Source organism: Onychostruthus taczanowskii, unplaced genomic scaffold (genome assembly GCF_017590055.1).
Source record: "Onychostruthus taczanowskii isolate IOZ18803 unplaced genomic scaffold, ASM1759005v1 scaffold125, whole genome shotgun sequence".
Classification (NCBI taxonomy): domain Eukaryota; kingdom Metazoa; phylum Chordata; class Aves; order Passeriformes; family Passeridae; genus Onychostruthus; species Onychostruthus taczanowskii.
In genome coordinates, this window is record NW_024498407.1 from 812,728 (window position 1) to 836,489 (window position 23,762).

General features: G+C 36.0%; 1 protein-coding gene across 2 annotated transcripts in view; it reads left to right on the plus strand.

Annotated features, from left to right (window-relative positions):
• The first annotated feature begins 1,322 nt into the window (after positions 1-1,322).
• Positions 1,323-23,762, plus strand: part of CNTN1 (contactin 1) — a 74,888-nt gene continuing 52,448 nt past the window's right edge. The window contains exons 1-12 of one of the 2 annotated variants that reach the window (XM_041396051.1): positions 1,341-1,436; positions 5,471-5,472; positions 9,935-10,081; positions 12,731-12,903; positions 14,887-14,982; positions 15,868-16,074; positions 17,304-17,400; positions 17,550-17,731; positions 18,829-18,953; positions 20,961-21,078; positions 22,707-22,857; positions 23,314-23,441. In XM_041396051.1, the coding sequence (XP_041251985.1) occupies positions 1,356-1,436; positions 5,471-5,472; positions 9,935-10,081; positions 12,731-12,903; positions 14,887-14,982; positions 15,868-16,074; positions 17,304-17,400; positions 17,550-17,731; positions 18,829-18,953; positions 20,961-21,078; positions 22,707-22,857; positions 23,314-23,441 (1,507 nt within the window). In that variant the 5' untranslated portion in view covers positions 1,341-1,355. Of the gene's footprint in view, positions 1,441-5,470; positions 5,473-9,934; positions 10,082-12,730; positions 12,904-14,886; positions 14,983-15,867; positions 16,075-17,303; positions 17,401-17,549; positions 17,732-18,828; positions 18,954-20,960; positions 21,079-22,706; positions 22,858-23,313; positions 23,442-23,762 lie in introns of both variants that reach the window. The other variant, XM_041396052.1, reaches the window with a different exon arrangement.

Here is a 23,762-nt window from a genome sequence, read left to right on the forward strand (position 1 = left end):
GGATTTTGGAAATGAACAATTTAGTAAAAATTTTGACGTGGAAAGGGCAAGTATCATGGTAAAAGGTGGATGTCACTGTCAGAGTCATCAGTTCCTGGCATGGGAGGCTGGAAAGCAGCATTGAGACTACACCTTGCTAAAAATGACAGTGTAATATTAGAATCATAGAATCATTTACGTTGGAAAAGACCTCTTGAGATCATGGAGTCCAGCTGCTAACCAAGAACTGTTCAAGTTTACCACTAAATAATGCCCCTCATCTACAAATCGTGTTTTCTTAGCATGCACCGTGTCCTGGGATGCATATTACTGAAGAGTGTTTAAGTATGTATAAGCATATTTTATAATGAAATGGTAACAAAATGAATATACTGAGGAGACTGGATGATATCAGCATGTGCCTGAGATACAGTATTCTGTCAGTGATAAGCTGGAAGCCTTGCTTTGTGTGAAGTTCTTAATGAGTGCTAGAGCAAAACCAATCAAGAAGCAAGAACAAGGTGTGATGGATATAAAGGATGTATTTATATATTCGTGGCAAGAAATCCATCAAAAAAAACTAGAGAATTGCACACTGCAAACATGATGACACGTTTCTCTAAAGAAAGAGATGATAGTCCCCAGCAAGAAAAAACTAGCAAAATATTCTGATTGGAAGTAGTAACAAATCTTACAGAAGTGTCTGAAAAAAAATTATAAAATCTTAGAATATTCACAAGAAACTGCATGCTTTTTTAGCTTGGTTTTAGTATATATACAGGGAGAGTTGCTCCCATATGGAAAAGAGAAACCATTGAAAACAACATTGCAAAAATGACTATATTCAGTATTTAAAAGGAAACTTATGAAAAATATAACCACTTTTGTTGTGATTATTAATTGCATATTAAAAGTTTAAGATAGTGATATACTAGACAAAATCAATCTGAAAGAGATGCATGGACTTTAGTTTCACTGTAGTCTTTTTTTACAGACTTTGAAGTCATGAATTGAAATGTAGTACTTACTGAGATGGACAATAGATTCCAGAAGAGAAGTGTAAAAAAGGATGTTCAGTTTCAACATTTACCGTATTATACTAACACCAGAACATCTGAGTACTCTGAAACAGAGTGCTCTCTGAATAATAGATACAATTAATTTGATCCAGAAATTCTGATGATGCATTTATTATTCAAAAGATTCTCTCCTATATTAACTCTTAAGTATTCAGTTTAGTCACATCACCTACCAGGCCAAATGTGATATGAGATAAAGGCTTATGTCAGAGTTATTGACTCTCTCTTCTTTCTCTGTAACAGACATTTTTAGTTCTCTGAATGATGGTACTGAAGTGCACCATTCCTTTTGAGATAATGGCTGAACAGAAGATAACCATTTGGTTTTTCATCTTCATGTATCATCTTATTACACCCTGTTTTGTCTACTCCCTGGCAGTAGGTAAGAAGATCTCCTGTGTTAATTCCTTAAAGTAACTGTTGTTAGTTTTATGTGTTTCAAGGACAATTAGAATGTTTTTATTACTTTAATTTATTTGGGCTGATACAACAAATTACTAAATGTGAACAAAGAAACTGGCAGGAAGCATATTTATTAGAATGGCTGCCATAATAAAAAGTTTGAAAAAAGACAGATCTGGACTTTAAATTTGATGTTGTCTAATTTGATATTTGAATGAAATCTTCCTCTAGGTTATAAAATGTATACCAATTGTCTATTGTGCACAGATGATCAACGTGTTTAGAATAATGAAAAACCAAATTCTGTATTATTGACACCATCTGAAATTCACAATTTTTCAGAAGTCCAGTGTAGTAATAGTTTTTCCTAAGACAGTGGGGTAGTTCTGAATATTATAATTTCAATTTTTTTTTTTTCATTAGTAGAGGTGGGGCCATAAACAATAAAATATTCTGGAGTCATATTTCTAGCATCTGCATTTAGAGAAATGTTTGCAATTGAAATTTTAGTTCCATTTTAAGAGATAGAGGGAGGTCTGTGAAAAGGCAAAATTCCAATTGTTCCAAACAACTTTGAGATTTGTAAAGCTTGTTTCAGATTTCCATGCCAATTTAAATGAATGCTGGGTTTTAGTTGCTGGGATGAATTTTTCTTTTAGCATAAACACAGCATGCACAAATATCAACCAATATTTGAAAAGGGCAAACATTGTGTACTAGTGTTTTGGTTAATTTCAAGGTAGGCTTTAGATCCTTCCTTACTTTGAGGGTCACAGACTTGCTTATCTGGGATATCATTTCAGGCATTACCTCAATTTCCCCACCATGAGACCATATTCCTTATTACTGAGTCAAAAAATCTGATTTATACTGTGATGTAAGCTCATTGCATTTAAGACATCAGTCCCCCACAAGAATGATTTCTGATAGCAGGAACATTTCTTTATTCTGTGGTTTTGAATGGTGTTCTTTAGTTCACGTCTGAGTTTGATGGAGGATTTACTGATGCCTAATAAAAATCAATACCTTCACAATATATTTGCTGCGTATTTCAAGAGTTTTTTTCTTTGTTAAGATGTGAGGCTTGCTGATAGCAACAAAATTGAAACTTTAAACTCACCACTTTAATTCAATACTGGGCTTTTCCTGAAAGAAGAAAATAATAATAAAGGAAAGACTGTGAAGTGCTATCAGTAATGTTACACATATGATTTTGCTCTGGACCTGTTGACATCAAACAAAACAATCAGCTGCAGTAGCCAAACAAGTGCTGGACACTGGTTGATAAAAGGGATGAGTCAATCAAGGAGAACAAATGTTCAGGTAATTTCTTTACAGGGAGGATCAAATTATTAATGTTATTGTGTATTCTGCACGTCACATTTGTGCCTGTTAGCAAAAAAAACCCCTTGGCTTCAGAATGTAGCTGCTGGCAAGTTCCTGAGAATGGCATTGGAAGGTTGTGTGCTGTGAGGGTAACAAGTGACATAGGAAGAACAGAGTGGGCTATTTGATCTCTCACTGGACTGTTGCTCTTGGCACTCTTAGATTCCCACAAAAAAGATAGGAGCCGTTGGTGTGAAGGATTGTGAATCCAAGGCAGGTTCTAATGGTGCTGTTACTGTTCAAACACATTTCCTAACTTACCTCCTGGTATGGAATAAATACTTGCTTGCATTTTTCATCAAAAGCCAAAGTTAAGATCTGTGGCCATCTCTAAAGGTATGGCACCGCCCTCCAGTGTGGAAAATTCCTAGTTTTATATAATCAGAGTGTGTATGTTTCTGCCAGTATATTACTGCAAGGCTGAGTAGTGCACACGCTCTCTGCTCCTGAACCTGCTCTACTTCTCATAAATCATTAAATCATTAAATCAATAGATTTGCATAAATCATTAAATAATCTTTGGAGTGGAGAGAAAATCTGCTTCTATCATCTAGGATTTATGACACCCATCTAGGTTATATAAATCTGGTGTTGCAGTCTTTACGCAGCCCCAGCACTTGAATCTTGCTGGAGGGTTTCTTATTTCCAATGGGTTTGAGAGATGCTGGCAGTTAGTCTTAATTGTCTTGAATGTATTTCTTGGCAATGAAAATGCCATTGTATCCAGAAAATATGTATCTGAAGTAACCAAGATGAAATATAACAGGTTGCTTGGAAGTGTTCTCAGTGTAGTTAAAAATTGAAAGATACTGAAGTGAAAGAAGGAGCACAAGTAGCGTGATCAAGTCAAGGTCTAGGAGGTCTTTCACACAGGATGTTATCAAGGTAAGTGCTGGCAATGTCAACAGTAATGGAGGATGTGTAAACTGGGGACAGTTTTTGAGTAAAGATGATTTTCTCATTAAAACAGCAAGACAGACCAAGTTCCAGAGTGAAGAGGCAAGGTAACTGGAAGCAGCTACTAAAGCAGAGTATTTAAAAAGTTGTTTTAGCAGCTTTTAGCAAAACACATTTTCTCTGGAATTACATTTGTCTCCTCTTGCCTTCTGTGCTGCTGGATCCACAGTTCTAGGTGGTTCTACTCTGTAAATTGCCTTTTTGCAATTCATGCTTCCTAAACAGACCTACTATTATATTAACTGCTCTGGACCCAGGAAGGTGATAGCTTGCAGATACATTGTGTTGAGATGTCTCACCCTATGGGTGTCCCCAAGTTCAAAAATAATCAGCCAAAACAAATTAATGTATTTGACTGAGCATTGAGAGCCTTCAGACTATAACAGCTAGAAATATTTGGGAAACAGAGAGCTAGCAACCTGAAGCTGCACTGACTTGAGATGTTCAGAATTGGGCCTGAAGTGATGACAGGTATTCTAAGATGCTAAAAGCTGAGGGGTTTTATTTGTTTTAAAATTGTTCTTTTTCTCACTGTGGGAAATTCTAAAAAAAAAAATTCCCAAAGTGAAATACATATGTTTTTAGAATTTTAGACTTTTCTTTGGGCTTTGGAAGTTGATTTTTTAGCCAGTTCTGTTTTGTGGTAATTAAAGATAGAAATTGAGAACTGTTGCATTAACTGGCCATTTCTTATCAGTGGTGAATGTGCACTTCTTTAACTGAAGGGAAGCAGAGATTTTATGAATCAGTGCATCAGAGGTATAGGCAGAGATCATCTTCTGCAATGAGACAGGAGCAGTATTTATTTTCCAGGTAAATTAGTGCTTGAAATGTAGTCTTGCAGATATAAACTGGTGAAAAAGCCATAAATAATTCAGTCTTCCACTTACTGATAGAACAGACAGTTGTTACAAGAGTTGCTTTTCAGAGTGCACTTTGAGTAATGCAAGGCAAATGAGAGCAGCAAATCACTCCTCAGGGAACATGTCAGTGATTGTCAGTCCACTGCCAAAAAAGTTATTTCATGCCTATTACTGATAATATTTGACTCTTCTCCACTTCCCCCTGACATTTCTCCAACGCACTTCCAGGTTGCCTTTGACTCCCCTTTAGGTTCATGTCCTGTTGCTAAGTCTGAATTTCAAACTTTTCTGTCATCCTCTACTTCCCATGTAAATCAGTGAACTCAAGTGTCTCCTCAGTTGGGATACTAATCTATCACCAAAAGAATTAAGACTGTTCTTCAACTACAGCTTGTTTTGTTCTTCCAAAAGATCAAAAGCTGCAAAAGACCCTGTATTTTATTGTGCTTAACTAATAGAAGATTACATTTGGCAATGAAAGGAATCAATAGTGAAAAATGTCCTTCTGATAATAAGTTTTTCGTAAAATCTTCTACTTTTTACCTTGGGATTTGATAGTGCAGAGCCAGACAGTATCTGAATTTGGGTAAGATCATGCCTTAGAAGGCAGCTTGTCTCTCTAGTAAACTATCCTGAATTGTGTAAAATGAGGCAATAGTCCAGGGGTAAAAATGTCAAAACCCTTCTTCTTTTTAAGCAACCAAATTTCCAAAAATCACTAGGAATTGAAACTTCAGAGAAGGCTGGTAAAGCAAGAAAGCCAGTAAAATGTAGAGCCGCTCAGTGCAATACAAATATTTTGAGGAGTACGTGGGGATGCTGTTAGACAGCATGCTGAATTTCTGAGTGTGTTGCTGATATTTCATATGCACCAGGAAGACATGTGTGGGGAGATTGCACAGAATAATTACTGCACTTCAGCTTCATCCCCAATTTGCTGGTCACTGGCTTTCCCATGGGATCAACATGTTAGGCTCTTCCGTCACTTCTTAACTTAGATTTTTAAGGAAGAACAACTTAAAAATTAAATATTGAATAGACAAATGGGAATATGTTTAAAATTCAATAATTAGTATTGGATGACATTCCTCTTGGCATTATGAGAAGACAAGAAAACTGTACTCTGTTAGGCACAAGTGTAGAAACTTGCTCTGCCAGGGGCTGGAGCTATTCATACTTGAAACTTGTTGTAAAGGAGAAACTACGTCATTAACTATGGGGCTCTTCCATGGCCTCACTGGCACATAGGAAATAGAGGTAATTCTCCTGCTCCTTTGAGTCCAGAAAAATAGAGGCTGCCTTCCCAAAGACATTTTTAATCTTTCATATAAAATGAGTGGGAGTGCTGGAATGGTTACCTTTTGTGTTTGAGTGCTGACTGGCTCTTGGATAATGATTTGCCTTTAGCATCTTGATGATTTACACTTACCCTCTCTTCTACATCATTGTGATGCTAGGTTATGAATTTTTTCAACATGAACACATTACTGCTTCAACACATAAGCTTCCCATGAATGCCAAGTACAACTTTTCCCACATGATTTAGAGAAGTAAAAAAACAATCAAGCCCCCAAACCTTGAATTATTCATGCTTGGACATTTTCCAGAACAGTAAGTTCAAAAAGGCATTTCTGAACTGGGGGCTAGAATCTACATTATTTAAGGCTTTTTATCACAACATAAAGAATTATTCACATTTTCTAAAGAGAGATAATAATTTTCTTCAAAATAAAGAAGTGGATGAATATACTTAATGCCAATGCCTGTTTACCTTGTCTGGCTTGTTGCTGCTTGGATCTTAGAAGACCATTTCATGCTACTTCTGAGTGTCTGACATTCATAAATAAATAATCATAATGTGTTTGGTGGTCACAGTGCTCACAAATGTGGAAGTGCCATTTTATGTTCCTGCATAGCTACTAGAGATATTTTGGCTCATTCTCAGACCATCTTGTTTTGAGCATGAGCTTCTCAGACACGGGTGGGTCCTCATTTCTCTGACATATTGAAAACAGTAGATCTACTTCTAATTATCAAATGATTTCTGGTCTTGCAAGGCTAATGCAGAGCCTGACAATTAGTTAAACTGATAATGAATGACTTCAAGGCTCTTATATGCAGCATCCTTTAGCACTCAAGGTTAATCTAGCCATGCACCATGTCAATAGATCTTTGTCCCTCTCTCATGTTAAAATATGTAACTGGATACAACACTTTCAGGTAGATCAATACACCCAACGACTGTCTCAGGCAGGCACTTTTGGTAGTGTTAAGTGCCAGGGAAATAGATAGGTGTACAGGAAAGAGAAAGAGAAGGAGAAGACTCATTAGAAAATGTCACTTGGAGAATGAATGATACAACCATCTTCCAGAGTGAAAGCTTCTTATACAGGATCCATAATCTCATCAGTTGAGAAAAGATTTTCTTGACCTTTGCACAGACTTCCTAATACATTCTAGCAATATTAGGTGTGAGTCTTGTTTTCAGAATTCCCTGAAGAATGCCACTAATAGTCAGGTGATAGCTTCTGCTCCAATTTAAAATACAAATCACAAGAAATTTACCCAAAACATAGGGCACCATCTTAGAGGTCAGACAGTCCATCCTCTTGTCTAAAGCAGGACCTAAACATAGGAAATGTGCTCTTCATCACATCTCAGTTTGACTAATAGATCCATTTTTTTCTTCTTTCTCTACTTCTCTTTTTCATTTAAGGACAACTTCAGTGAGCTGATGCTTTTCCTTCTACTCTTTGTCTTCCCTTTGTCACTCTCCAAACTTTGTCCCACAGTCATGGTACTTCACTTAAAATGTGAACATTTCTTGCAGATTTTTTTCACAGCCTTCTCTTCTCTTCTCTTCTCTTCTCTTCTCTTCTCTTCTCGCTTCATATCACTGGTCCATGTGTGGTCTTGTGGCTGAGAATAAAAGGTTCATTGTTTGCCATACCTGAAATTCAGTGTGCACATCTTATTCTGTGCAGACAGACACCTGAAACCAGATTCACAATAGATTGCAGCAGAAGTGCCTTTATAAAGCACATTTGATAGGTGTGAGAAGCAGGCATTCACTCAGTATAATTAATAGTGCTGGCAGCATTAAAAATCCATGCCATGAAATGCCTAAGTGCTCTGCAACATCATTTGAGTCCTGAGGTGAAGAGTCAGCTGCATATGATATGGCTATTTGCTGCTGGAGACTGTTGTTATTCTGTACTCATATTTAAGAACTGCACAGAACATGCCATCAGGTTTCTGGCTTAGTCATTCCAGTCTCTGAGAAAGTATGTGAATCTTGCCTTTTCAGTCTGAAATTAATTCTTCTTTTGGTCTAGCAATATGTAGATTTTTGTACTCTGTTGTGCTTTAAGATATGAAAGAAAGCAGACCATTGTTCAAAAGCGCTGCCTTTCTAGCAGCTCTTCTTTGCTTCTTTGAAAGAATTCTCATTACATGAAGTAGTTTTTAAAAACTAAGTTGTCTGACTATCTGTCTCACAGTGTAACAGTGTCTTCTGTACCTGCTCCTGTCCTCAAGGGAAATGGTGACTTTTTTACCATTTACCATCAATATGAAGTCAAAAGGGAAGTTGCTTTTTATCTGCAAACAGTTATCTTCTAGTACTGTAATCCAGTGTCCATCTATGAATAGGGAATTGAAAAACAGTAAAAAAGATATCTGCAGAAAGAATATTTTATGTATATGTGGTATTTTTACACTGGTATAGTTCATATTCCTTAGGTATATAGAGAGACACTTTCTTCTTTTACAGGATTCCTAAAAACTGTCAAATTTAGTCTAAAATGTTTTAAGAACAAACACAGGACTTTTAAGGGCATGAGTACAAGGTCATAATTTGATTTAAGAACATTCATCTTTTACACTGCCAGTTTATTTACTGATCTGAGAAGATTTTTTTTTGTTTTAATTAGAAGACATTCTAATTAAATTTTTGTAGGAAGTACAGATACTACTGCAAAATGTTGGGATTTTTCTGTCCTTAACCATGGCATTTGAAAATAATTTCCATCCTTAACCATTGCTTTTGATTTAAATTATTCAGCCATCTCTGAAGATCTTATTAGTTAAAGCTGTGTTTGTTTTGTTTGTTTCCCTTGTATTACAAGAGTCTTGCAGTCATTTTACAAGTCTCTGGCATCTCTAGGATTTGAAGCAAGGCTCTGATCTTGAATGGAAAGTGAACCTGTTAGGAATCATGTATTCCTTTGTTCTCCCATGAATTTGCTTACTAGTGTCCATACTGTTATTTCAGTCTCAGTAGGGACCTGTGAGAATTAGGCAACTGTGTTGTCTCAAAATTTTATCTATTTGGAGCATCCACTGCCTCCTCATGGAGTCATTCTGTACCTAGAATGCATATTTGACATTTTCACAGGGAAAAAACCCTGTTACATCCTGGATTTACTGAGAATAATTTTCCCAATACATTCCACCTTTGCTCTTAGTCTTGCTTCTTAGACCCCAGAGAGCAACCTTGTATGCTTGAAGGAGATAAAGGAGAAGAGAATGCAGCAGAGGTGGGCTGACCCTACCAACTTTACAACAGCATCTACAAATGAAGGATAAAATTAAAAAATACAGGTTGTGTTCAAACCTGTTTTACATTTATTCACCTTTAAGTGCTTGACTTCACAAATTGAAATTATTTTCAGTGTAGGACCTTTTTAAAATTGTATTTTGAAGTGTAGAAGCTAATGCATACCTCAGCTTCAAAGGAAGGACAGGTGTGATCTGGAAACAATGTGGTTTTCGGCTTTGACACCCAACATAAGGAGTTTTTTAGTCTGATGTAGTAAAGATTCTTTCTAAATATATAAAACCATTGGGGATTATTAGGCTATAAGATCAGGAATAACTATAGGTAGTTGTTTTGGATGTGGACCTTTTTGATTAGAATTTGTTGGTCTCTGTGAAGTAAGTTGGTCTCACTGCATTTCTAAGGGACATATCTTCAGTTCCTGATTATCTCCACTTCTGGCCTAAACAGTGACAAATACTTAATTTCATCAGAGAAGGCACACAAGGTAGTATTAGAGGAACAAAGTGTGAGTTACTTTGATTCTCAGGAGGCAGGAGTCAGTGAAGGACAGACAGCACTTTTGTTAGCTGTACTGCTCCAGTTTTGCTCAAGCACATAGAATTTAACTTTGGGTGACTCACTATTTTGCCTTCACATCTTGATTCTTGAATGTGTGATGCAAATTTGTCCTCAGTTTGACTGCTAGTTAAAAAGTGATTAATTTGAAGCTCTATTCTGTTTTCAGAGGAAGGAAACAAAGGTTATGGACCTGTTTTTGAGGAGCAACCTATTGATACCATTTATCCAGAAGAATCTTCAGATGGACAAGTTTCAATGAACTGCAGAGCTCGAGCAGTTCCTTTTCCTACTTACAGGTAACATCTCCTGGTTTGATTTTCAAATCTTGCATATTTTATTCAGCAGCTATTTCAGATTGTTTTATTAAATGACTGACTGTCTTAAAAGGTTGGAGTGAAGTCTTCAAGGTGGGAAAACATGTGGAGATACACAGGTTTTGAGTAAGACTCAACCTCGATTTGATTTGCCACAATGTCTAATCAGTATTAAAAACAGTATATTGTGTTAAATATTTTCATATTTTGAAGGAAATATTGATCCATATGTAAATTTTTTAAAAAGTGACCTTTAAAAAGAATTTAGAGGCTATCTTTCCAACTTAGGATGAGGTTGGCAGAGGTTTGAGTCTTTGTTCTTTTTGATTCAGAATGGCTTTTTTTATTCTGTTTTACTTTGAAAGAAGTACTGATTGTTGAACTTGGATATTTTACAACCCATGTTGGTTTTGCATCCTCTGTGTTGCAGGGCAGTGATCAAGAATGTGTCAGCTATGCTACTGAAGACATGAAAATCTTCATTCTGAAAAAACATTTCAGCTTGTTTTAATACAGATTCCCACATGACTTCTTTCACAATAAATATATTATTATAGAAAGCAATGCTTTGTTGTGCATTCATATAAGTTTGTCAGCCATTATCTGCTCATAGTGTGAAGAGAAATGTACTTAAGATTATTAAGACTGTGACTAAATTACAACCTGATCATAGGAAGAAAACTGCTGTAATTGTACTAAAGACAGACACAATATCTTGCCAGCAAAAGAGATCCATTTCAGTGAATTGCCCTATGACCTGCCTCCAATATTTAATTATGTGTGTTCCCAGACTGGTTTCTAGAACAGAAAAACCAATCAAGTCTGCTGGCTATTATTATAATCTGTTACAGTGTTGTGGTGAACTATGGTATTCCTCCATCAAAACAGCTTACTTTATCTTCATTGCCACTTTTAAAAATATGCTAACAGGTTGTTTACTTGTACAGAACCACCATTTGAATATGACATTTTGTTGCACTTACTTCCTCTTGCCATGCTTGGAAAGTGTGGAGAGATTACATATGCTAAGATTTGATACTCTTTGCTATACTTCCCCATCCCTTCCAGTTGGTCCAAGGACTCCCCCAACTCTGTCTGCAAGACTGTAAAAACACCATCTATAGATGATTACAGGTTCTAAATAAATTTTGACATTCTTCTTTATCTATTGCGGGCTCAGCAAAATCTGAACTAGCAAAAACACTCTCAAAGAATTGCATTGCACTTCCAGAACTTCTCTGTCTAGGAGCAGATCTGACAATTAGCACTGATAGGTGATGAGATGATAATTACAGTACAGAATAAGGCCACTTTTCTTATTTCCTGAAGCATTATTTTTAGTATACCTCAATATGTTATCTTCATCTCAGCCCTCTTCCAGTTACTGAGTCAAAATTCTTCTGTCTCGAAAGTAAACAAGTCCTTCCTGCCATTTCATTGCAGAATGAGTTGTCCTCAGGATATTTATACCTAGATGTTTCTGAATAGAAGGTATATTTATTTTTTCGAGCACTGACATATAATGTGTCTAACAGGACTGAAGTGATACTTCTGGAACTCTATAAGATCAAAATGCTATTTGCTGCATCTTTAAAATTCTTCTACTTCATTAGATTTTGTTTTATTTGGTTTTGGTTTTGGTTTTGGTTTTAGTTTTGGTTTTGGTTTTTTCCTTCTATGACAATAGCAAGTTCCACTTCCAAATGAGAACTCTACATATTTTGGTACATCTTCAATAGTGAGTGAACAGGTGGTGTGTGTATTATCATTGTCAAATACTAATGCCTAACCTTACCTTATGAAAAAAGAAAATATTTATGCAGAAATAATTTTATGATCTTTTAAATGTAATTAAGTTGCTTCTTTGCTATTTGTGCATAGAAACCCGGCAGCTCCTTTCTAAGGTAAGAGGCTCCCTCTTGTGGACACAGTAATGGACACAAATATAAATCATGAGTACTGGTACCCACTCCGTGTTATTTAACACTTAAAATAAATAGAAATCGGTCAGAACTGGGCCACCAGTTTCTTGCCTAATCCCTCAAGTGAAAATTGCAGTAATTCAGTGAATTGGCTGTGGAGTTTTACCATAACTAAGGGGAGAGTGTCCAGCAATTTACTGAAGCAATAGTATGTAGGTCTTTTATGAGGGATGCCACAGTTTTTGGACTGACTTTACTGGCACATAATGTTTTATAAAACATTTTCATTATCTGCAGCAGGTTTAAAAAGAAATCTCTCATTACCCTATACTTTAAAAGTACTGAGGGAATATATTTTTATCCAATCTAGCCTTAGATATTTATTTGAGATAAGTGTAAAATCGATGTGTTTGGTGACTGGCTAGCTCATTCACAACGAGCTCAAGCATCTCTTACTGCTTGGCCAGCAACTGTGTTTTAACAAACTATGTCACTTCTCTAAGAAGGAAGAACAGACACTGTTATGTTTAAATGAACTCTGGAGTTCAAATCTGTGCCACTTGCTGAAGGAAAACTTAAAACTTGTATAGAAGTATATTATAACATCCTGCATAGTTTGCCAGAATTTATGAGTTATTTTTCACATAATTCTTCTTACCAGGTTTGCTTTTTGGGGCCAATCTTACATCTTGTTTTTCTTTTTTAATAGGTGGAAACTCAACAACTGGGATATTGATTTAACAAAGGAGCGGTACAGTATGGTGGGAGGCAGACTTGTTATCAATAATCCAGAGAAATCAAGGGATGCTGGAAAATATGTCTGTGTAGTGTCAAACGTCTTTGGAACTGTCAGAAGCAGTGAAGCCACTCTAAGTTTTGGATGTAAGCTGTTGTTTATGTCAGAATATAGAAAAATTATGGTTATCTACGAATACCCAATGTTTTACACTGCAGTGTATTCTGCTAACGCGTGCTGTGTCTGTACTGCTCTGTAAAATCAGTATCTTAAATGCCTTAGTCTGCAGAGATCAACACAAAATAAATTTGAAAGCATTTTATATTCTTTAGCATTCAGCTGACATAACATAACAGTCTTTCCAGTGAGTTATTGTTAAATTATTAACTGAAGAGACTCATGGAACCAGATCTGGAGATAATAATGTCCAGACTCTTTTAAAATCATGGTAGGACCTGAGGGGAAATAGTCACAGAAGAAAGACTTGAGTGGGGGCATATGGCGATGAGGTGCAGTGCAAGCACAACTGCAGGAGGAAGGCTCAGCACTTGCTGGTAAAGTATGCCCCGACTCCTAGGCTACAGTGAAAAAACTCTGCTGGGGGAAATTTCTGTTAACTTCTTACAGTCATGAGCTAGTCTTGAGAAGACATGTACATATGCAGACCTGCATACCACCAAACACATGAATTGCAAAAAATTGATGTACTGCATGAAGAATAAGGCAAAATTTGATGGACTTAAGGCAGTGTTTGGGATTTATGTTTTATTTTTACTTAAGTTGCCTTTTTTCCCAGATATATTTTATCATCAGAGGGCACAAAAAGAAATCCAAAACAAAGGAATCCACTCTAAGTGGGGTCCATTCAAAAAGCCCTAGGTGCCCTGACACTAAGGGTTTGGTGCCCCTCTTGTCTTTAACTAGCCTCCATAAGTAGAATTCATTCCTTGCTGTAGAAGATGAGACATTTAGTGAAAAGTTCAGCTTTCTGATAATACTTGTGAGACTGTGGGGCTACAAATATTAGGGAAAGTCAGAAGCTATAATGAGCTAATAGATCATATCATTGTTGATATAGTCTTATTCTGTATTTAGCCAGTGTATCTTCTAGAAATAAAAAAAAAATTAAGGGCCAGGTTGTTACTTTTTTTAATGGAGAAAACATCAACATTCAATTTATGGGATATTTATTTATACCTAAAGCAGACTTCAGTCATGTCAGTCCTGAATAATCAATAGGATAAAAAAAAAAAATAAACCAATAAACCTAATAGATTAAAAAAAAATAGAACCAAAACAGTCTGAGGCATGTTTTCTTCCTCCCAGCTCACTGACTGCATCAGCTGAATGTTGATAGTATACTGGAAATTGTGCTGAACAAAACACTAATATACAGTGTTTCAAAATGTAAACTAAAATAGGGTAAAGAGGTAAGGAATAGTGAAAAGATAGCTGGAAACTGATAAATATCTTTTAAAAAAGCACCTGCTTTCTTTCTTCTCTATACTCTTGTATTTCTTCCTTTCTCCTTTTTAATGATCATCTACAGATCATTTAAACATTTAAACATTTATTTCTACAATCACTGTTTCTAAAGAACTGAATAGAGTTGCTAAAATTAATATAGAAAATGTCTGACCTTTAGTGTGAGGTTTTTTCTTTTGCTGATGCATAAACTGAATGAAAAATGTCAACAACCATTTAGAAAAGTTCAAAAGTGTTGACCAGCTGTAATTTTGTTTTGCTATCAAATTTACTGAAACTGTAGAACAAAACCCACATTCTCTCATATACTTCATCAATTAGTCCATCTGAGAATATTGTACGTACTTTTTAGATCCAGTGCCTTAACACTCATTAAAATATTTTAAACCTAACTACTCTTAGAGATAAAGTCTGCATCACTTTTTTCTTTCCCCTGGCATTTAAAATTATGATGACAAAATTAACAAAAAATTCATTGGTAATGACAAATAAGCAAAACTTGCATTAGGGGTCAACAAGTTTCTATCTGCCATATATTGGTGTATTTCTATGCTAATCGCTACAGGACAGAATGTAATGATAATAATAAAAAGTTACTGTAGTTAAAATCCCTATTCTCCTCTCCTTGCTTATTTAAAAACTAGATCTGGATCCCTTTCCACCTGAGGAACGTTATGAGGTTAAAGTGCGAGAAGGTGTTGGAGCAGTGCTTCTTTGTGAGCCCCCTTACCACTACCCAGGTAATTCAGCTCAAAGTGCTTCATTTTCAATATCTGAAGAGTAAAAGATGAATTCATATTTATTTTTGCAAGTTTCCTTTATATTGACTTGTACAGTAACTTTTGTGCAGCTTGAGAATTACCAGTTAGGTTAGGTTTCTGTTTTGAATGTTTGTTGTTGACCAAATGTTGACTGTTCTTTCCACCTAGTAAAGTCACGTCAGCTGCTATGGTCATGGGCTTCTGTTAAAATCATGGAACAGCAGAAGCACCACAGAGGGTCAGAGATGAGTTTATTTATTCTGTGGAAGGGACTTTTTCTCATCATTAGCTACTGAAGAGCTCTGCAGGGAGTATACCCATAATCTCAAGCATCTGGAGTTCCATCATGAGGGATGAAATTGGCTGTTAGCATCTCTTCTACCTTGTAAAATGGAATGATTTAGTTTTCATGCTTGGTTTAAGCATTGTAAGGAACTGAAGAATGGAGACATATTACTACTAAAATATTCTAAGGTTTTGTCTAAATCACAGGACTGGTGAACAGTTCCCAGCTTCTCAGTTGCATGAGGTGAAAATCCAGCTGCCTCTCTCATCCCATCCCTCTCAGTTCCTGTGGGATGGGTGTGTCCAGGGCAAGGTGTGCACACTGTAGCCAGGTCCCAGTAACCTGTACTGACAGCAGCAGTGCCCCAGTGTTCACTGTAGACAGGAATGAGCTGGCTGCTGAGGCATGCAGCCAGCTCATTCCTGTAGATAGATAGATCTCTGTCACATAGCTGCCTCTCAAAAAAAAATATCTATACCTAGAAATTAGACTCAAGTGATTTATAATCAGGCAGTATTCTGTGATTTAAATAACTGATAGTGTTGGGTTTTAATATTGACTAATATATTTTCCTCCAGATGACCTCAGTTATCGCTGGCTTCTAAATGAGTTCCCAGTGTTCATTGCTTTGGACAAACGACGATTTGTGTCACAGACTAATGGCAATCTCTACATTGCAAATGTGGAAGCATCAGATAAGGGCAATTATTCATGTTTTGTGTCCAGCCCTTCAATAACAAAGAGTGTATTCAGTAAATTTATTCCACTTATTCCACAATCTGATCGTAAGTATTTGTTGGAAATACTATGCACAGCATTTTAACTGTTTGTATTGTAATTTTGCTAATTCATAACTCCTTTCATTTCTGTAAGGAGAATTATATGGCAAGTTATAATGGCTGCTGCACAGTGTTACTTGGTGTTTCAGATGCAGAGGTGCAAATCATTCCCATTCACAGTGAAAACTGTGAAAGAAATCTCCATTGATTAATTCACAAATTTCCTTTCAAATCATTGAGAACAGAGTTCTTATCCCCAGAATCCCCATTTCTTTTATGTGATAAGCCCCTGATCCCAAAATCTTCAGTATCTTTTCTAGTCTTGGCATTGGTTCAAAAGAGAATGACTGAAAAGTAGAAACTTCATGTAAATGTTGATGAACAGCTTCAGGATTTACTTCTTTTCCCCCAGAAAATCCCCCATGAAAGAGGAAAATCCTTTTACCCTGATGAAACTTCATATCCAAGGGTGGCCTGAGAGCTTTGTGTGTCATGTCAATCTCCTAAGGCACCTCTGTGGCTTTGTGTAACTGGATTATTTGCCACCGTTTCTTCAGGAGAACTGCATGTTTTCTAAATAGGAACCAAATTCACTTTTGCCACTTCAGACTGTCAGTCAGTAGGTTCTCATAAACTTGTCATCAATTTTTCAGTGACTCTTTTATCTGTATTTTCCATATTAATGATTGAATTAATATAATTTCAAATTAGTGATCTTTGACCAAATATTCCAGTATTCACACTGTCTTCTTCATCTAGAACTGCAAGAGGGTTCCTGCAGGGATTGCTAGTAGGGAGATTGACGTCCCTTTGCACTGATTAAACTGTAGATGTGCTTGCTCTAGCTCCTTCATACCCTTACTGAGATAAAATTGAGCTTAAATTCAAAATAACTCAAAATATTCTATCCAGTAAAAAACCTGTGAAAAAACAGACTCAGGTTTTTGTCTACCCACACATAGAGTACATCACCAAGCTTTAAATGTAATTAGAAATTCTGTAAAAAATGTTAGGATTAGTCATCTAGAGAAAGATAACTGGTTGCTGAGTAAAACAATTGTGCCTTACTAGTAAAAGTTCAGTTCTTAGTCAGACTTTATGATCTGACAGGCTGTTGCAGTGTAAAGAAGAATTTTGTCTGGAATTCTAAGAAAAGTTTTATTGAACTGTGTAAATTTTAGTAGCTCTATAACTTTCTGACATGCCAAAACTTAGAATATTTTTTTTCATATTAGGAGCAAAAGTATATCCTGCTGATATCAAGGTGAAGTTCAAGGACACATACGCTCTCCTGGGACAAAACGTGACACTGGAGTGTTTTGCTCTTGGAAAGTAAGTGTGTTTTAAAGTCATTGTACAGCACGAATTACTTTCGTATTTCAGGGAATGAAAATACATAGTTCATGATCTCTTTTTGTAGTCTGCAATTTAACTGCCAGTTCTTGAACACTCTCATTTGTACTTTACTGTACCTTTTCAAGTCCGGTTCCTGAACTCAGATGGAGTAAATACCTTGAACCCTTGCCAGCCTCTGCTGAGATAAGCATGTCTGGTGCAGTTCTTAAGATCTTCAATATTCAGTATGAAGATGAAGGACTTTATGAGTGTGAAGCTGAAAACTATAAAGGAAAAGATAAACACCAAGCAAGAGTTTATGTACAAGGTAGGAAGAACAATTTTATTCTTGACGATCTGTGTTGCTTTTACTTAGGTTAGAAATGTCTGTGTTTTCACGGTTGATTTCTGTGTTGATTCGCACTAGCATACTCACACACTGCTGTTCAAGTTAATAGAGCAGCATCAAAATTCTTCCATTAAATGAAAGGCATGATATTTATGTGTTAATTGTCTGGTTAGATAGCTGGCATATATACTTTGACACTTCTGTGTTACCTGCTATAGGTTTGTTAGGATTTCTTGTTTTCTTATTTTGTTTGTGTTTTCTGTCTTAGCTGTCTGTCTCATTAGCTATGCACAGTTCTTTATTCCTCCACCCTCTGTCCCTTCCCTTTATGCATTTGGTTAAATTAAGTAGCCAAAAATTGTATCTTACAATAATGAAATCACCCCAAGTAACTTGGCTTCTTGTCTGAGGTTTATGCCACAAAACCATGACATGAAAAGGTCACACGTAACATCTGAACCACTCTCAGAAGATTTATGTCTCTTCCATTGGCTGAACAGAAGATCTTCTGAGTTAAGATCCTCAGTTAAGTGCTAGAACTTCAGAAGATCAAACTCAGAATTAGTGTGACAAGGTTATTACTGCATATAATAAGCAAAGCTAATAAATTGGTTTGTTTGCTTAGCAAAAGCAAATATGTAGGACTGTTTCAATATTAATTTCTTACATAGACTGTTTGTATCAAGAGAATAATTTCTTGGAGATCCTTTCAGTACGTACACAGTTTTGTACAATTTCATGTCATTTAGCTATCATTTTCATGGTGCTACTGAATAATTTCCACACTGAATAATGTACAGATCAATATAAGTGGTGATATCTTATGTCTTCTGTCATTCAGGAACCATTATTTCAATTCCATGTTTTCTTCTCATAAAAAAGAGTTTGAAGCTTTTCTGAATCTATGTTGTAAGACAAAACCTTCTTTTTTTGTGCTGGTGCATTGCTGAGTTATCATCATTACTTTGAGTTGCCTGTTTAAGTATCATGGAAAAAGCAGTGGAATTAATACAACATAATGATAATTAAATATGTATGTGCTGTATTTACAATGCATCATGTATTTTATTTTGCAGCTGCTCCTGAGTGGGTAGAACATATCAATGACACAGAAAGGGATATAGGCAGTGACCTGTACTGGCCTTGTGTAGCTACAGGCAAGCCTATTCCAACAATTAGGTGGCTGAAGAATGGTGCCTCGGTGAGTGTATTGCTGTAGGTAACACAGGTTTGAGTGGTTAGCTCATGAAAGCAGTTTTTTGAAGCATGCATTATTAAAAGGTTAAAGGAAAAATAATTATAATGATCTAAATATTTCTTGATGCCACTTGCATGAGGCATTAAAATCTATTTTTAAAAGTTTCATCTCAGTCTTCTCTTATTTCTTCAGGCTATTTAGTATTCAGCTTTGAATTATGAACTTAACTTTTGACCACATGTTTAGGAGGTAGATACCCTTTTTTCTCCAGGCCTTTTTAAGTACATACTCTTCAGTCTGAATAAAAAAAAAGTCAGCTTTTCTTTAAAATTAATCCTTTTTACCAGATTAAATATGAATGTATCTTTAAAAATATAAGTCAAAATAGTCAGCGGAGATATGAAAATGAAGATTATTTTTTTAAAGTATCACTGGTCTTTCTATATCCTGTATTTTTTTCACATTTTTTCTAGACACAGAGTGTTGCAAATGTTTAGGTGATGTTTAAAAAAAGTTTAAAGAAATACTGTTTGATAATTTAATTCTATTACATTGGATATTTGGTTTAAACAAAGTAAATTTTCTCTCCTAGTATCCTGGAATCATAGAATGGTTTGTGTTGGAAGGTGCTTTAAAGATTGTTTAGTTCCAACCCCCTAACCATGGGCAGGGGCACCTTTCACTAGCCTTGGTTGCTCAGAACTCCATCCAGCCTGCCCTTGAACAATTCCAGGAGCGGGACTTCCACAGCTTCTCTGGGAAAAACCTGTTCAGGCATTTCAACAGTGTATTCAAAGTCTAGTGCTTATACTACATGAAAAGCCATTAAACACAAGTGAATAAGAGGGCACAGTGCAGCTCTGTAGTCTGCTGAGCTGTAGTGACTCTTGGCAAACAAACAAAAAAGACAATGAGGCAGCTTGGGTTTTGAGTGTATATCTTAAGAAAAATGTATGATGTTGGAGGCAGAGCAGGGATATCACCATCTTCTATATGGAGGTGGCTTAAACCAGGAAAAACAATGTTTTTGTCTAGCTTTGGTGGTTATTGCAAACAAATAATTTAACAAGTGAGTTGCTTGCTGGTCCCCACTGAACTTGGCTTTCATGAACAAAATCTGCATACTGGAATGCAGAACACACTGTGCAATTCTCCATAGTACACTAGAAGATTATGCTGTGTGTTACTATCATGATAAGATGATTTCCAAATAGAAGAGAGCAGAAATGTTAATTGCCTTGAAAATATAATTTGTTTCTAAATCAGATAACTTGTAATTAGGCCTTTCATTTAGAGCACAACAAAGATTCCTTGTATAAAATCTGATTAAAACATTTTCACATAAAATAGTCAGAAAATATATTTCTTTAATCTGTTCTCTTTTCAGCTAAGTACTATTCTCTTAATCTTCCACTGCCCCATGCACTCCAGTGCACTTAGATACAAGACTTAAAGCTTTCAGCTTCATTTTCTCAAGAAAACAGAACACATTAAGATGATCTTTCAAAAACTGATTGACATCTGCATTTACAAAACACCCCACCTTAACTACCTTATTTTGATTGACTGGTTTTTGCTTTTTGCGTTAAAACCAAGTAATAGAAGATTGTACTTACAATCTCTCAGAGGAATCTTCTGAAAAACTCCTACCTCACTGGGACTTGCTTTTTCTTGTTGTAAAATGATATAACAACAGAAAGCACTGACAAGTGAGCATGGCATGACAAAGCTTATGTGCATAGAATTAATTTAATTCCTTGTTTCTTATTTTTGAATCACTAATGTGCATTGATATGATAACAGGGAGCTGGAGAGTAAATTTCTCTACTGACACTCAACTAGGACTTTCCCAGAAACTTAAATATTGAATGATAATGACTCTTTAGAAAAAGGTGAACCCAATCTTAATGAAAAAAAAAAAAAAAAAAAAAAGAACGTGGATGGATCTGAATTCTTCAGCTTATGTAGTTTATGTTAATATCTTGTTATTTTATTGATTCTGTGTTTTAGTTCCGGAAAGGTGAACTAAGAATGCAAAGTCTGACCTTTGACGATGCCGGCATGTACCAATGTATAGCAGAAAACATGCATGGAATTATTTATGCAAATGCTGAACTGAAGATTGTGGGTCAGTGGGATTATTTCTCTATTTACTATTTCAGGCTTGAGTAAGGTAGCAGTTATATTTGCAAGTACTGTTTGGTAACAGATTCCTGTGAGGATGAAGCTAAGAACTCTCACTCAGTCTAGGTGAGATGGGGTTTATTTGAGATCTCTAGCTGGTTTTTGACAACAACTTGAGGAATACATTTACCAACTTCTGTGGCATGTTTTCTGTTTGTATTTATGATGCTTGTTTCCTGGTGTTCCCCCTCAGAGGAACTGATAATGCTGAAGTTTTATGAAGCACAGAGTTACAGCCTAAACATTTAAGCTTGCAAAACTGGTTAAGAAGCATTTTCATTTTTGCTCACGTATGATCACTCACTCCTCTGTGAGGCAAAATCTGCTTTTTAAGAAACCATGTTGTTATTTACTTGGCCTTTGAAGCTCTTCATTTTTGTTTTTGCCTTTGGTTTTGCTTTCTGCAACCCCTTACACGGAAGTCACAATGTTTGGTTTTGCCCACAAATAGCTGTGCCATTTGATGGCTGGATGTAGTTATGAATCCACTGTGTTTTCCTGAGGATCATCCTGTTGAAAATTTGACTCTTAGATTCAGAATTTTCAGCCTTTTAAAAATTTCTGATGTTTTTACTGATTTCATTAGAGCAGACACACTGGCTGTATGACATATTTTTCTAGATTTCCCTGTGGTAGTTGCTGTTCTTTCCATCTCACACTTGCCTTCAGACTTTTCTAAGAGCTAAACAATTTTTGGTTTGCCCATCCCATTGCACAACAATGCTTCATTCTGCACTGTTCTCCCATTACTATGTACTCACTACCAGCTTGGTTTACACAAAATAAGCACTTTTTATATGTGCATTTTCAAAATTCTGTGTAGATAATATGTGGATATTGGTCAGGGTTTTGCTCTGTACTTCTGTAATTAAATAATAGCCTTATTTCCTCAGGCTGTGCGCACACTTGCTGGCATGATTAACTTGCTGGTATGCCAAGATGCAAAATAATTAAAAGCTGTTTTTCTTTCATTTGGTTTCAAATACAGGAAAAATTAGTAAGCCAAGATCTGACTTCAGAGATATAAGTGTGATGCTTATGACAGTCACATCTCAATGCTTTTGTACATCTGAAAATGTACCTATGGCCAGCTGGCCAAACAGAAAACCACAAAGAGTAAGAAGGTCACAGTTTTAGTTTGTAGAGAGGATTAAAACCACTGAAAAGTAAACCCAACTATTCTTTGGAATTATGATTGAGTGAGCAACTTGTTAAAGAAATTTATCTCCAGGAATCTGAATTTTATTAGGACTGATCAAAAGGCCTTTTCAAAGGGAGGAACCTTCAGTGGACTTTGATGTTGTTAGATTAAACTCAGATGAAAGTTCAGAAATCAATAGAAAGAAACCTCTGGTGTAAAACAGCATAGAACTACGTAATGATTTTTCCTGTTTCTTGTAGATCATCATGTACTTCCAGTACATCTCTGTATCATTAATATTTTTCTCACTAGTCTGTATATGAACATTTGTAAACAATTCAATAGTTCTATCATTTATTTTATGTTGGGAAAAAAGTCTACTTTGCAGTAAAATCACTAACAGTAGTATTTGTGTTAATTTTTGCTTTCAGCTTCACCTCCTACTTTTGAACTGAACCCTATGAAGAAGAAAATCCTAGCAGCTAAAGGGGGGCGTGTAATCATTGAATGCAAGCCTAAAGCTGCTCCTAAGCCAAAATTCTCCTGGAGCAAAGGAACAGAATTGCTTGTAAATGGGAGCCGGTAAGTATTGGCTGTCAGTGAACACTTTGAGCCTTAAAAATGTAACCTTATGTATCTGTCTGTGTGTCCTGTAAGATGATTCTCCATTTCGCAGACTTCAGCGACAGGAGAATGTGTTACTTCAGGAAAATAATATGCCAAAATGGTGCTGGCACTACGGATTCAAAAAGCTAGCAGGGTATCCAACTTTACCCAGTCTGGTTTATGAATTGAATTGTACCATAAAGCTCTAAGAAAAGTACTTGAATGAGTACAAGTGAATAGAAGTACATTCTCTTGCTCCAGCAATCTGAGACATCTAAACATGCCACAGTCCCTTTAAATATTTTTTATTGTAGGTGTGTTTATAAAACCAGCTTTCAAGTGATCTTTGTAATTTGTTTTTTCACTCACTACAGTTCTACAGGAAGCACTGCTTTCTAATATAGAATTTAATTTCTCTGGCACTTTCCATAGCATACATATCTGGGATGATGGGAGCTTGGAAATTATCAATATCACAAAGCTGGATGAAGGTCGCTACACCTGTTTTGCAGAAAATAACCGAGGAAAAGCCAATAGCACTGGTGTTCTAGAAATGACAGGTAAGCCTCAGAATTGCCTTAGTTTGTCTTGGGCGGAATCCCTTAGTTCAAAATGACTAATTTTTGTTCCAGCATTGCATTACTTTTTCAAGCTGTTCTACATCTTTCTAATTTAATTGCTCATTAACACTGAATTGATGCTTTTAAAGCATATTGCTCAGTTGAAACTGGGTATGGTTGCATCAGTTCTAACACTGAATCTCAATTTTCAGGGTTGATTTTTCCATAAGAGATTACTAAACAAGATACATTAAATTGACATATTTTAATGCATTCCCTTTATTGTGTAGCTCAGTACTCATGCTAAGGCATGATTCTTGG